Below are 15,111 nucleotides of genomic sequence, written 5' to 3' on the forward strand. Positions count from 1 at the left end.
CTGAGCTTTAAAATTTCCAAGACAGCTTATTCATTGCAGTCCCAGATAAAGAAAAAAGACCCTTTTTTTAAATCAAAGTTTTAATCTAAAGTATCTATAAGCTAAAGTGTAGTCTTTGTTTTAAAACAATAATATCAGTGAAAAGGAAATGGCATTCTCTTCCAAACTTTTTCTCTACCTACCTTTTTTACTGAAGGAAGGAAGAAGGAAAGAGGAGGGGCAGAATGGGGAAATCTGTGTATGCAGGAGACAATGCCAAAACTATTTTCTGAAGTCAGTTACAATTTACAAAGGCAGCAAAGTAGTTTTAGCGTGGCCAGTTCAAATTCTACTTCCACCACTTAATACTTGTGTAATTTTAAGTAAATTACATTATCTCCCAACAACTAAGTTTTCCCATACATAAAATAGGCATTCAGTTTAGTTTGGCTTAGCCTCAGTATTCAGCCAAAATAATCTTCGGCTTTGGCCTTGGCCTTTAGAATGCCAAATAAGCAAATGGCTGCTTTGATGACATTTCTCATAGCCCTGCACTTGTGCTTGACTAATGACCATGTGATCATACAAGTGACTATCATTTCTACATAAATAATATAAATAATGTGTTATTAGGATTGAATATTAATATCTGAATAATCATCTTAAATACTGGTTGGCATTTTAGACATAACAATAGAAATCTTTTATATGGTAACATTTTACTGGAAAACTGAGTAACTTAAGTATAAATGTCCAGTATGTTGCAAGAGTAAAATGCTATTATCTTTGTGATGACTGTAAAAGCCAAATTTAGGTACATACTTAACTTTCAAATAATTAAACAGGAGAACAATTTACAGCTAATATGAACACTGAGAGTGCTTTATCTATATAAATTTAGGAAGAATATATCGTTTCTAAGCAAATAAATATTTATAAAAATATACAAGGCAGATTAATAGAAATTAGGTTACACATAATTCTAACTTTTGTAGAAGGCTGCTCAATATACTAGTATTCATAGCACTACGCAAACTTTTAAGAACTGACCTAATTTTTAATTAACGATTTAAGTAAAAAAAAAATTAATGAAGTTTAAAAAAAAGTACTTCTTCTTGACAAGAAGAATTAAAAGCAGAACATCAACCTTGCCGTTTAAAAATTTCATGACAAGTTCCAAAATCTGGTACAATTTCCATAAAAACATGAAGGGGTTTGGCAAGAAAACAGAGAAAACTGTGGACCTAAAGCATATTTTCTTCTCAAAATTTTCCTTGTATTTCTAACTCTGTTCAGATCTTCTCAATAATTAAATTTTAAAACAGCTTCATAAATTGCTTTCAGATGATAATTCCTTACAAGTTCTGAGTCTGAAGACTTAAACTCATGAAAATGGCTGCTTTATAGAGAACAAGATTTTTGAGTTTTATCCAAACTTTACACCAAATACAGTGTTCCTCCTATAAAATGTATTACTATAAAAGTTTCCTGAATTATATGAATAGTGATGATATTAAAGTGAATATCTATTTAGAATTTTTAAAATACACAGTATAAAATACACATATATGCACGGTATATTTATCAGGAGCAAACTAATAGCTGGTAGTGTAGGGGAAATTACCAATCCTGCATTATCATGTCAAACATTTAATATGTGATTGCCAGGTTTTTGTTTTTTTTTTTTAAGCAGAGTCTTACTCTGTCACCCAGGCTGGAGCACAGTGGCGCAAACTTGGCTTGCTGCAACCTCCACCTCCCAGGTTCAAGTCATTCTCACGCCTCAGCCTCCCAAGTAACTGGGATTACAAGTGTGAGCCACCAGACCTGGCCAATTTTTGTACTTTTATTTTTTATTTACTTTTGAGATGGAGTCTCGCTTTGTTGCCCAGGCTGGAGTGCACTGGCACAATCTCAGCTCACTGCAACGTCCGCCTCCTGGGTTCAAGCTCCCAAGTAGCTGGGATTACAGGCGCGCATCACCATGCTTGGCTAATTTTTTTTGTATCTTTAGTAGTCACAGGGTTTTGCCATGTTGGCTAGGCTGGTCTCGAACTCCTGACCTCAAGTGATCTGCCCACCTCAGCCTCCCAAAGTGCTGGAATTACAAGTGTGAGCCACCACACCCAGCCTCAATTTTTTTGTATTTTTAGTAGGGATGGGGTTTTGCCATGTTGGTCAGGCTGGTCTCAAACTCCTGGCCTCATTGGCCCGCCTTGGCCTCCCAAAGTGCTGGGATTACAGGTGTGAACCACCACTCCTGGCTTCATTTCTGATTTCATTTTTGAATTTTTCATAACTCCAATCTCTTAAGATAGCTGTCTTAAAGCACTGTTATCTCTATGCTCCCTATGATTACTTATAATCATAATTCCTCCACTTTGGTAATGAAGCTGAAGTTAAAAGAAATAAAGTGAACTGGCCAGTCATTAAGGCGCAGGGCTGGATTTGAACAAATCTCCATTCAGTGCCTGGCCCTTGATTGCTAGTTTTTAAAAATTAAATAAAAATTTCCATTTATTCTTGTATCCCAGAAGTTCATCATACTATGATGGAGCTACCTGACTTTGGCCACCTGGCATTTAGTCAAAATATATCCCCAAAACTAGCAAATAATAAAAAGACTTGTGAGATTAAAGTAAGATTATACATATGTAGTGTTTGTGTGTCTGTGAAGAGAGATGAGGAGAGAAGAGAGGAAGACAGAGGAGAGGTAGGGTTACGGGGGTAGAGAGAAAAGGAGAGTTTAGTTCATGGCATGTTATATTTACTCAAATGTTAAAGTACCAACATTTTATGCTACTTCTCAGTATTTTTTAAATGGAAAAGGTCAGATGTCCTACCCCTAGAACTAAACATTCAAATCTTACTGAATTTATACAAATTCCGAAGAAAAACAGGATTACTTTAATAATACTGACCAAATGTTTTCATAAATGTATAATCTGACAACAAAAGAGCAGTCTGTCTAGTAGTTTTTTCTTACACTAACACTTATTGAGTGCTTCCTACGTAGGTGTTTCACATTCATATGTATTCAATCCTAACCATAACAGTATTAGGCACGTTCTGTAATATATCAAGGAATTAAATGTACCTGGCACTCACACATTTTGAAAACAGATTGTCAGGCCTCTTGAAGATGACTTTCCTTTTGTGGGAGCCGAATTTCTTTTCCATTGAAAAATAACTCCCAAATTATAATGGAAGCAAATGGTAAAAGTAAATTAAATATAAGACACTTGCTTTATAGAAAATTCCAGGAGTCTCTCTGCTCTGGTATAATAAGTGTTATTTGGAAAAAGAACAGGCTCAATAAGGTCATGGAAATAACTGAACATCTCTGGCTCAAACAGCCCCCAAACCTTAGTTTAGTGGTTAGCTCCATTTCCTTCCATGGTCCATTATTTAATTCAAGCCTTACTTTCCTTCTCTATCCTTCAGCTGAAGGTCTCTAGCTACTATACTTGAAATGCTTAACCTAAGAGTGGATGGACAGCAAGAAAGTGGGGAAGACAGGAAGGGGCTGAAACAGCTGTCTCTCCAGAAGTATCTTCTGTTCACTGCATTGTTAACAGGTGATCCACACTAAGAACTCAGTGGTCAAGTTAGGAAAATGCCAAGTAAAATTAAAGTGGTTTTTGTTTTCTATTATAGGATTTGCTAAAACAATTTTTAACATACCAATGTTCAGTACCTAGTATGCAGTATTTTCTTAATTTATTTAAATTAAGTCATTTATAATATCTCCTGGGAAAATTTCATAGTACTGTTTTACAAATTATACTATTGATAACATCAAGCAAGTAGGGATACCAGCTAGGGTGATATATTCTACCTGGAGCAAATTCCTTGTGAAGAACAAGTAAGAAGAAAAAAACACACCTAACATGAAATGTAATCCTAAGAATGATATGACAGTCCCAAAAAATATTTTGATTTAAAAATGACACTGTCTCTCATGTCACTTCTGTCGATTAAAAGAGAATGAAGAAAAAGTATCTGTAAGTCCAAAATAATTTTTTAAAGCATAAAGCTTTTAACATACCTTTAAATAACTTACTTTGTTCTTTAAAGGTAAGAACAGAAAGAAAATATTATCAGAAATACCAAAATTATTTGATCCAGTTAAGGGGAACAGTCAAGTTTTATATCAGAATCAAGAAGCTCATGTTTCTACTTTAATGTTTTGATTATTCCAGTGAAAAAGGAATGACTTAATATACTTGAGAGAAGGTCTAGACAAAGGGAGGTTCATCTCCTGGTTCCCTTTTTTAGGATTTGCATCCTGCAGACAGGATGCATTCTGTTCTTTTTTCCACTACATGCTGCAGGAGAGGCCTTCAGTTGTTCTCAGGGCTACATGCCTGAGACTAGTTGGGGAAGTCTGTCCAATTTAGGGATGAAGTGTTAGCAAGCCATTTTGGCTGCATATCCGAAGCCACATTCTTTAGTCAACTAATTAGAGAAAGCTGACATGTCTCCTGTGTCACATATTAACATGGTTTTGAATGAGGGTGAAGGGAAAGAATGTTATTTTTATTGACTCATTAAAACACCACCAAAAATCTTAGCATCAACTAACAATGTTTGGTATAGGAGTAATATACAGATTGAGCATCCCTAGTCAAAAAATTCAAAATCTGAAATGCTTAAAGTTTATTACACTGTCAGAAGACATAGAAAATGTGATTTTTAAACTTCAAAGAACTACCCACATAGTATATTTAATTATTTAGTGTTAAAATATACCTGGGTTAATTTTATGGTTAGGAAGAATAAATTAAAAATAGCTCTCTCAGTTCAAGCTATTAATTCTTATAATATCTTTATGTATGTGTGTTCTAACACATACAATTTATCACTAGTCATGAATTACAACTTCCCCTGAAATGTAGTTTATTCATTATGGCTCTTTATACCCTAAATCTGTTTTCTAAGTCCCATGTACTTGTTTTCTCCGGATAAAATCAAAGTAGGATCTGTGATCTCTGCAAAATTTGTAAAAGGCCGGTCTACAACAGCATTTCCAGCATGTCAAAAGATAGTCAAGGTATAGCTAAAACACATCTTTGTAGGATGAAAATGAGTTAGACATTAATTAGAATTCTAAAAATACATGTTATTTAGTCCCTAAGCCTATGGCCCTATTTTTTTTAATCCATTAAGAACAATATTCTCCACCAGAGTAAGTTATCATTGAAAGCCATTTAAAAGTCACAGCAAACCAGCCTGAAGCTTACACAAAGCCAATTATAGTTGACCACATTACCCAAATGTATATGAGTTATGTTAGTAGCATACAGTCAGGCTGGTTCATTGAACAATTTCTTATTGAGCATGAGGTTAGCCTGTGGTTCCAAAAACAAAAAGGAACTTTTCTGGAAGATCCTTGGAAGGCTCACAGACAATAAATCATTAATTACGTCCCGGTATAATAAATGTTCTTGTATATTCAAAGCTCCCCAGCAGTCAGAAGAACTCACATGGGATGACAGGGATAATGTGTGCTGGTAGCAGGGTGGCCTTAGTCAACTGAAACAGGTGATAGAAACTAAAACAACAACTTTTTGCTCATCTGCCTAGACAATGTACAAACTAGGACTCCAAGGCAGAAGGTAAATCAGATATTTTTATTCAAGGCAGCTTCTATGCTTCTCCTCCTTGCACACTGGGATCCCTCCCCCAATTTTTCTCCCTAGCTATGACTGGATTTTTCTCTGAACCTGCGAGGACTGGCATGTTCTAGAAGCTGTCTAGCTAGACTTACTCTGGTTAAATCACAGCACTCAAATTTGGTCTCCTGGGCCCCTCCTCAAGTGGGATTTTTAGAAATACCATCCTTTAAACAAGTGTGATCAGTCCTAGCCCTCAAAAGAGTGGAAAGAATACTAGGTCAGAAACCCCAAGAGATCTTAAATGGAAACCAGGTCAGGTAGAACTCTTTTCTACTCTGTGGTAAGGACAGTATTTCTCAAGGTGTGTTAAACTGTATGTTTAAGTAAAATTAATGTCAGATACAGAAAATGGTCATATCTATAAATAACAAATGCAAAAGAAAAAGTTCTTATTTTCACATCTAGCATTTCTGGAAAAGAATCTTTCAAGTGTGTTATATAATAAAAGGGTTAAATACTACATATATGCCTATGGTCCTGGCACCGTGGCTAAACATTTTTATAAAAATCAAATATTCAGAAATTTACCAGTATTTCTCATGCCAGATTTAAATAAAAAATGGGGTTTTAATTTTTAAAAAGGGGGGTCCTCTGTGTGTTTCAAAGGCTTCAGTAAGCTTCAATAGGTCAAGGATTTTTGTCTTGTGTTCATTAATAAACCTCCAGTTCCTGGTACATAGGTGCATTAAATATTTGAATGATTATCTGATTTAAAAAAAAGCAAAACTTTGGAAATAGTGATGAAGAATAGTAAGTAAGAGCAATGACAAGCTTACTGTGTGCTAGGAATTTTGCTAGTAATAGCATTAAAGATCTCACTTAATCCTTATAACAACAAGATAGGAAAAGGACTCAAAATCAGGTATTTACAGCTCATAATAAGTAAAGCTAACTTTTAATGAGGGCTTGTGTAGTATCCTATGAAGTATAAATACAAATTTTATATTATTGGGTGACATTTTCTTCAAAACACAATCATAAAACCTACGTCATCAAGTATGTGAAATACGACCATAACAACTTACAGAGCAGTATAAGTCAAACATAAAAGAAAATACACGAAAGTAATCTCTGTGACTTTTTTTCCTCTGTCCTTTGTGGGTAAGACTCTGACAACCAATAACACCAAAAATTAATGTATGGCCAAATTAATCACAGACAATTATTTGTTAAATTTATATAATAATCATGTGGTTGTTTTCATAGTAACAGAGTCTAGTAAAGCGTTTCTAATATTTTATGATATTTTATATTTGAATTATCGTCTCTAAAATATTAATACTGAGCCATTTTACTTTTTAACAACGAAGTCTCAATGAGAAGAAAATGTGCCAAAATATCCCAAAGTATGAGTTTCTGAAAAAAATTATTTTTATTAAGAAATATCACATGTAAAAAGGGTTTATAAAGAATAGTAAAATAAACACTCCTGTATCTACCACAGAAGTTAAGAACATTATCAATAGGATGATCATTAACTCACAATCTAAATTGGAACACTTGAGAAAGAAATGTAATGCTATTAAAAATTGTATCAGTATACTAACCATGAACTGGAAATCAGAACCTTTATCAGTGGCTTTAGAAGTAACTTGGTTACCCCCTGAAGTTCACATGCCCTCTTCTTACTCTCAAGAGGTAACCAATAAACCAAATATATTTATCTATTCTACTGTTAATGAACATTTTTTTTTTTTTGTTATTGTGGAACATCTCTATACAAATCTCCTGGTACACAAGTAAAGATTTTCTCTACAGTACTTACCTAGGAGTTGAAATTCTCAGTTGTAGAATAAATGTGTGTTCAATTTTAATACACAATGTGGCAGTAGGTTAGCTAATCATTCACCTATATTTTCTTTTAATTTTTTCCTTTTATTTATATAACCTACACCTCTGTAATCTCTTTTGATTTTAATATATGTGGTGACAATCTAATGTTTTCCCCCTCAAATAACTAATTTTCATAATTCTGTATGTTGAATAATCAATCCTTTTCCAGTTGGTTTGGCATGTTTCCCCTAAAATCAAGTTCTTATACAAATTATAATTTGCTTTAGCCCTACCTATTGTGTTCAATTAGGTTGCTAGTATTAACTATATATTATGATGACATTACCAATCAACCTAGTACAAGATAATATACAGCAATTAAGTGACCAGAAGGTTTGTGCCCCTGGATTTATTGTCTTAATATCTCCTGGCCAAAGGCTGTGACAACTTAAGTCTCCTTTTCCTTTGTTTTATCATTGTCAGAATTTTTTTTTTTTTAAGACAGGGCTTTGCTCTGTTGCCCAGGCTGGAGTATAGAGGCACAATCACAGCTCACTGCAGCCTCGACCTCCTGGGTCCAAGTTATCTTCCCATCTTGGCCTCCCAAAGTGCTGGGATTACAGGAATGAGCCACCACGCCCAGTTGTAGATTTTTTTTTAAGCTATTAAAAATTTAGAGGAATGCATGAAGCACCTCTTGCACCCTGGGGTTCTATGAAGGACAGACAGAAAAACCACACTCTTTCTGTAGATGAAACATAGACATATTCCTAAGTATCTGAACTCTTGCTATGGGAGTATTTGTTATGACTCACAAAAAGTTTTTTTAAAACTAAAATTTGCTATCCTACTTGAAATCTACTCTAATTTCAAGAGTATAACTTGCACATGTGCACCAGTGGAAACGCACACTTGCACCTGTGAAAACGTTATGCAGGGGTCGGTCCACGGGATCAAGGGCGATTCAATCGTATCTAAGCTGTTTTTCTGTCAGAATACTGTCTTCTGCTCAAGTTATTTAAAGCTACTGTTCATTATTCCTATTTTCTTCCCACGTTTTTCTTGAAAATTTAGCCCTGCATACGTCCCAGAGTTTGCTTCTGCCATTACACCTGTAAACACAGCTAACCTTGGCCCAGTTTAGATAGCATCCATAACATGTTTTGTTGTTTATCTGTATTATAGTACAAGTTCCCTGCAGTATAGGACAGCATAATTCAAATCTAATAATGAAGCATAATTCAAATCTAATAATGAATAATATCTGAATCCTACATACAACTAATAAATTCATAAAATATTAATTAGGTAATTTTTAAATGTTGTATATTACACGGAAATCCTTGGTGGATGGTAAAGTGCTAGTGATACCTGGGAAAATTGGGATTTGCACAGGCAGGAAACACTACTTTTCTCATTTAAAATTATGGAATGTAGGTTAGATGCGATCTGAAAATTCACTACTCAAGAAACTTTTAAATAGTGGATTTGATTCAGGTAATGAATGTTGAAATTGTAATTTGATAAATGAAACTCACATCCCAGTCTCGCCTCTGAGATTATACCCAGATAATCTTGGAAGTTCTGGGTTTCCCCAAACCTTACTTATAATCCCTGGTTTACTAATAGTATGGTACGTATCACATTAATTGTTTGTGGCTTTTACTATTCTTGAATAGTATATGACTACTGTTTCCCTAATTCTGACAACTGTACACAATAAATACTCTATAAACAGGAGCTGCTCGCCAACATAATAATCAAATATATAAGCAAAATTATTTTATTTTAAATGTTGAGAATATGGTATGTGTAATTCAAAAACTTGAGGCAAATCCAGTATTATATAACCCCTAGAACTTGAGACTAGCAAATGCTTATGTATATCAACATGAACACATCATACTGTGGCACATGCTAAGGTAGGTACCTTTCAAAAGGGCCATTTATCTCACATGAGAAACATGTCAACAAAGAGAAAAAAAAATAAAGAAGAAGGTCATTTTAATTTATGACCACAAATAACCCCCTCATCACAAACAACCCTGATCATTTCATCTGTTATTCCAAAATAAAAATTATCCAAATGGATGAGAAAATCAATTTTGTATACAACTAGATCCTGTACTTACCACCTTACCCTTTTCTTCTAAAAGTGCTCAGTGAGTATGTAATGCAGAGACAATATAGAAATGAGTAAGATAGGATCACTGCCTTTAACACCATATGCCTGACATATGGCATGCACTCAACATGTCTGTTGAATGAATTCTCCAGCATGTAAAAATTTTTCTTTTGAGTAATAGCAAATTATTTTATCCACAAAGAAAAAATTAACTCAAGAAAAATCAAACAATATCTTCTTACCCACAGTCTGGAGCTGGACACCACCTACAATCAGGATCTGCAACAAGCCACCGTCTAAGCATAAACTCTTCGTATTTTTCCATCAAGACATCATCACTTAATATCAAGCGAATATCATGGGGATTAAACCGTTCAGTACATTCTGGGCAACTAATATTAACTCTACTTTCAGAGATTTCTATCCTTAAATATTGTCGTAAGCAATCCACACAAGATCTGTGATGACAAGTCATTATATCAGGAAATCTGTCTTTAGAATGCCGCAAAAGGCACAAAGGGCACTCTATGAAGTCTCCAATTTGTTTGCTGATGGAAGTTAATCCATTGTCAGAAGAGGTATTTGTAGAGAAAATGGAGTTCTTATCAGTACACATTTCAGAATGTATACTTTCAATACTTGCAATTCCATCCACCCCGCCATTTAGCTCCCTTGATTTACGTTTGTTATCTTTTTTCCTCCGAAACAGGGAGCCTATTGAAATTCTTCTTTTTTTGGGTGCCTTTTTGACTGAAGGCAAGCTCACAGATGAAGCAGAGGACTGAAGATCTCGATCTGAACCCATTTGCCGATGTAAACTCATGTCTAAAAGGCTTGTTAGAATTGAGACAGGGTCAGTGTTTACACACAGCCCTTCATCATATTTAGAGATAAAACCTATTTCTTGTTCCTGCATTCACATTAAGTCATGATGTAAGAATATCCTACTTGGTTCCTTCAGAGAATTCTTGAAAAGTTCGATTTACAGAAGACTGCTATCATGGATGTTCTGAAAAATAAAAAATAAAAAAATCAAGATCATTTAACTGTATTTAGTTTGTATATTTTTATAAATATGAAATTTCAAACAAGTATGTTCCTTAACCATTAGTAGTTGTTTTTTTAATAAGGCCAATTTATTAAATAGTCTATAAGAAACTACAAGACCAATGCTGAAATAACAACAAGGGCATTCTTTAATCTTAATAAAAGATTCTAGATTTGAGCTGACCTAATTATTATTAAAATCTTAGAAAAAACTTCTGGTAATTATCACTCTGACTTCAATGATTTCTCACTGCCTTTCGCAGGTCTTTCTGTTGTTGTTTATAACTGACCATCAAGTATACATGCAAATACAAAGGGCTAAGAATAGCTTACACAATCTTGCAGAACAAAGTGGGGAAAGGGCTCTAACACCACCAGATATAATGACTTATTATAAAGTTACAGTAATTAACATAGTGTGCTATGCCACAAGGATGAATATAAAGACCAGTGGAACAGAAAGTAGTCAAGAAAAAGTCCCATATAGGCCAGGTGCGGTGGCTCACGCCTGTAATCCCAGCACTTTGGGAGGCCGAGATGGGCGGATCACAAGGTCAGGAGATTGACACCATCCTGGCTAACACGGTGAAACCCCGTCTCTTTTAAAAATACAAAAAACTAGCCGGGTGTGGTGGCAGGCCCCTGTAGTCCCAGCTACTCAGGAGGCTGAGGCAGGAGAATGGTGTGAACCTGGAAGGTAGAGCTTGCAGTGAGCCAATATTGCGCCACTGCACTCCAGCCTGAGCAACAGTGCAAGACTCCATCTCAAAAAAAAAAAGTCATATATATGTATACGAGACTTGATTTATGACAAAGGTGATGTTGCTGAGAACTGAGAATAATATGGCCTTGAAAAAAAGAAAAATACTATGTCTTCTGGTTATCCACCTGAGAAAAGAAAAGAAACTTGATGGATGGATGGCTCACCCATGTGTGAAAATCAATTACAGATGGCTTACAGATCTAAATATAAAGCTTCTAGGAGACAAAAGAGACTATATTTCAATGAAAAATTCTTAAACATACAAGAATACCAACCATAAAATAAAAGACTGATATATTGGACTAGAATAAAATCAACAGACGGTATTAAGGGAATGGGAGGAGACTTTTGCCACATATAACTAATAAAGGCACAGTGCCCAGACTATGTAAAGAATGCTTACAAATCAATAAGAAAACAGACAATCCAATAGAAAAACGGGCAGGGGACTTAACAGGCATTTCACAAAAGGATATGAAAAGTGCTCAACATCATGTCATCAGGAAAAAACACATTAATGCCACATTCAGAGACTACAACACACCTAATAGGATGGCTAAAATTAAAAGACTGACATTTCCAAGTGTTAGCAAGGATGTGGAAGAATGGGAACTCTCTTACACTACTCGTGGGAGTGTAAAATGGCACAACTACTTTGGAAAACTGTTTAACAATATCTATCAAATTGGAACACAGAGATACCCTATTACCCAACAATTTTACTCCTAGAAAGGAGTGCATAAGAAAAATGAACGTACACATACATTAAAAGACATACTTAACAATGCTCACAATAGCATTAGTAATAATATTCAAAATACTGGAAACAATCCGTAATTTTATCAACTGTAGAATGAATACATAATTTGTGGTCTATTCATACTCTAAAGCAATGAAGCAATGAAAAGGAAAATACTGCTAAACACAAGACAGGACTCTCATACAAAAGAGTATGTGGTATAATTCTATTTATATAAAGTTCCAAACAGAGAGAATTAATGTACAATGTTAGGAGTCAGGATTGTGGCTACATTTTGTGGTGAGGCACAAAGGGAACTTTCCTTTTTTTTTTTTTTTTGAGACAGAGTCTGGGTCTGTTGCCCAGGCTGGAGTGCAGTGGCGCAATCTCGGCTCACTGCAACCTCCACCTTTCGGGTTCAAGCAATTCTCCTGCTTCAGCTGGGATTACAGGCATGTGCCACCATGCTGGGTAATTTTTGTATTTTTAGTAGAGACAAGGTTTCACCATGTTGGTCAGGCTGGCCTCAAACTCCTGATCTCAAGTGATCCGCCCACCTTGGCCTCCCAAAGTGCTGAGATTACAGACGTCAGCCACAGTGTCCAGCCAAACTTTCTTAATATGTGCACTATGCACCGTGCTTACAAAGGTATGTTCACTTTGTGATACATACATGACCCAGAAACTCATGATTAACGTGCCTTTTTCTATGTGTTTTTTTCCTCCTATGGCTGACCTCATAATTAACATATGTTTTCTGGAAAAACATTTCACTCAAACAAACTTCACCTCGTGTCCCTCGGTTTATATTTCCCTTCACAAACACAGGATAGATAAGGAAGAGTCAGAGAGCTCAATCTATACAAATATAGTTATGCATCACTTAATGATTGCGAAACATTCTGAGAAATGTGTCATTAGGTGATTTTGTTGTGTGATCACAGAGCACACTTAGACAAACCTAGATGTTATAGCCTATTACACACCTAGGGTATACTGTATAGATTATTGCTCCTAGGCTACAAACCTGTACAGTATGTTACTGCAGTGAATACTGGAGGCATTTGCAACACAATGATATCTGTGTACCTAAACATAGAAAAGGAATGTTTCATTCCTTTGGCTCTCCAATATCCTGCCAGTGCCTCACACTGGGTAAATCCAACCAGAAGCCAACTGCCTCTAAGGCAGTCCTTAGAGGTCAACCTCCTGGGGCACAGAGCAGGGTAGAGAAGACTGAATGAGAGTAGATCTGGACATGCAAACAAAAAACATCCAGTATTGTATGTATAAAGAAGAGAACTTGGGAGTCAAAAGACCTGGCTCAGCTATTTTTTGTTATCATATCCTAAGTAACATACATTCCTGAGTCAGTGATCAGGACAATAAAATATGGATGATACCACTCACCTCAAATAGATGTTCTAAGAATAATGTGAAATTGACATGTGTTAAACCTGCCTAACAAACCCAGCACCATACTAAATGTTAGCTGAAATGGAATGTAAGGTAACCTAGTGCTTTACAAAATGTGTACCTTATAGCAAGTGCTTAATATTAAATGAATGAATGATGCTTTTCAGTTGCTATTACTCTGTGATCCTTAGGCCATACGGCTTTACTATATCCAGTTTTTTTTTTAACTGTGGAAAGACAAGAACCTTTTACCTTCAGAAGTGCTTCAGAATTTGTAAAACATGTTAAGTACCCCGACACTACAACTTCAAGAATTATACATTTATAATATCCCAATAAACATCTTCTAACCATAAACACTTCAGCAGCATCTAATAGCCACCTATGTGCCTAAATGATTTACACATCATTAGAAAGATATTCTGGAAATGAAGAAGGCAGGGCAAAAAGTTTGCATACACAGAAAACACTTACTTCCCAAGAGGAAAACCTACTACATGGTCAAATAACAGTTTTTGCTTCTGTTATTCAGCTAAAATTAGGTTTCTTCTGTCACTTCTCAAACAGCTTAAAATATGGAGAAAATCCAGTAATTTTGTGCTGATGGTCAAAATACTAAATGTAAGAGCAGTGTACCTATGTCTTCTAATTTTGTTTTTTAGATGTCTGACATCCAGATGTATGGTACTTCTAAAATAAGCATGCAATAAAAACAGCATGTGACAATATTTACTAGCACTGTTGAAGAGAACAGAAAAGAGGACTAAATCTTTTTTTTCTTTTTTTTTTTTTTTTAAGTAAAGACAGAACAGGTACAGAGAATTCCCAGCAGAGTTTCTACTGATCACTAACTTGATCACTACAGAAGCTTAAAGCTATTCTATACTCAAGTGAAAGTGTCAATAAAGAAGACAAATAAAAAAGACTATTTTAAATGCGGTATTCTGTATTACAAAAGAATAACAGGCTATTAAACTTCAGCACATGCTTATGTTGAGAAGATGATAAAGAATAAAGAAAACAAATTTAATTTTAATGGCTATGTATTTGTATGTGAGATTAGGAATCCACGAGCAACATTTGCTTTGATGGGAAAGATATTTTTAGTATTGTCTCACTATAAGTCATTTACATTTCACTTTCTGTGAACTAGGCACATGTTCATATCCTGCTGCAGCACTTTTCCTTATTGATGTGTAAGACATAGTTCTATTTAATAAAGAGCCTTCCTACCATGTGGGGGTGTGTGTGTGTGTGTGTGTGTGTGTGTGTGTGTGTGTGTGTACGTATAAATTGTATTTGACTATATGGCAATTTTCCAATGCAGAAATTTCAAAAGTTTTTAACATGCTCAAATTCACGTATCTTTCTCTTTATGACTTTTGACTTCTACATCAGCCTTAGAAAAGCCTTGCTCACTCTAAGATTATATTTTTAAAATCCCTTCACATGTTTTCTACTGGTAATTTGATAGTTGATGAATAAGTAGAGATCAAAATTTGTTTTCTAAATGTCTAGCCACTTACCTCAACACCAGTTACTGAATAATGATCTTTCCTCCATGCCCCACCCCCTACATACACACTGATTT

General features: G+C 35.1%; 1 protein-coding gene across 12 annotated transcripts in view; it reads right to left on the reverse strand.

Annotated features, from left to right (window-relative positions):
* Window positions 1-15,111, reverse strand: part of RNF19A (ring finger protein 19A, RBR E3 ubiquitin protein ligase) — a 95,488-nt gene that overhangs the window by 62,895 nt on the left and 17,482 nt on the right. For all 12 annotated transcript variants that reach the window (XR_009215003.1, XR_009215004.1, XM_058444564.1 and 9 more), the window contains exon 2: window positions 9,798-10,564. Coding sequence is in view for 10 of the 12 variants with exons in the window: in XM_058444564.1 (XP_058300547.1) it covers window positions 9,798-10,471 (674 nt within the window). In the remaining 2 variants the exon portion in view is untranslated. The remainder of the gene's footprint in view (window positions 1-9,797; window positions 10,565-15,111) is intronic.

The sequence above is a fragment of the Hylobates moloch genome, unplaced genomic scaffold, assembly GCF_009828535.3.
Source record: "Hylobates moloch isolate HMO894 unplaced genomic scaffold, HMol_V3 SCAFFOLD_9, whole genome shotgun sequence".
NCBI classification, from domain to species: Eukaryota; Metazoa; Chordata; class Mammalia; order Primates; family Hylobatidae; genus Hylobates; species Hylobates moloch.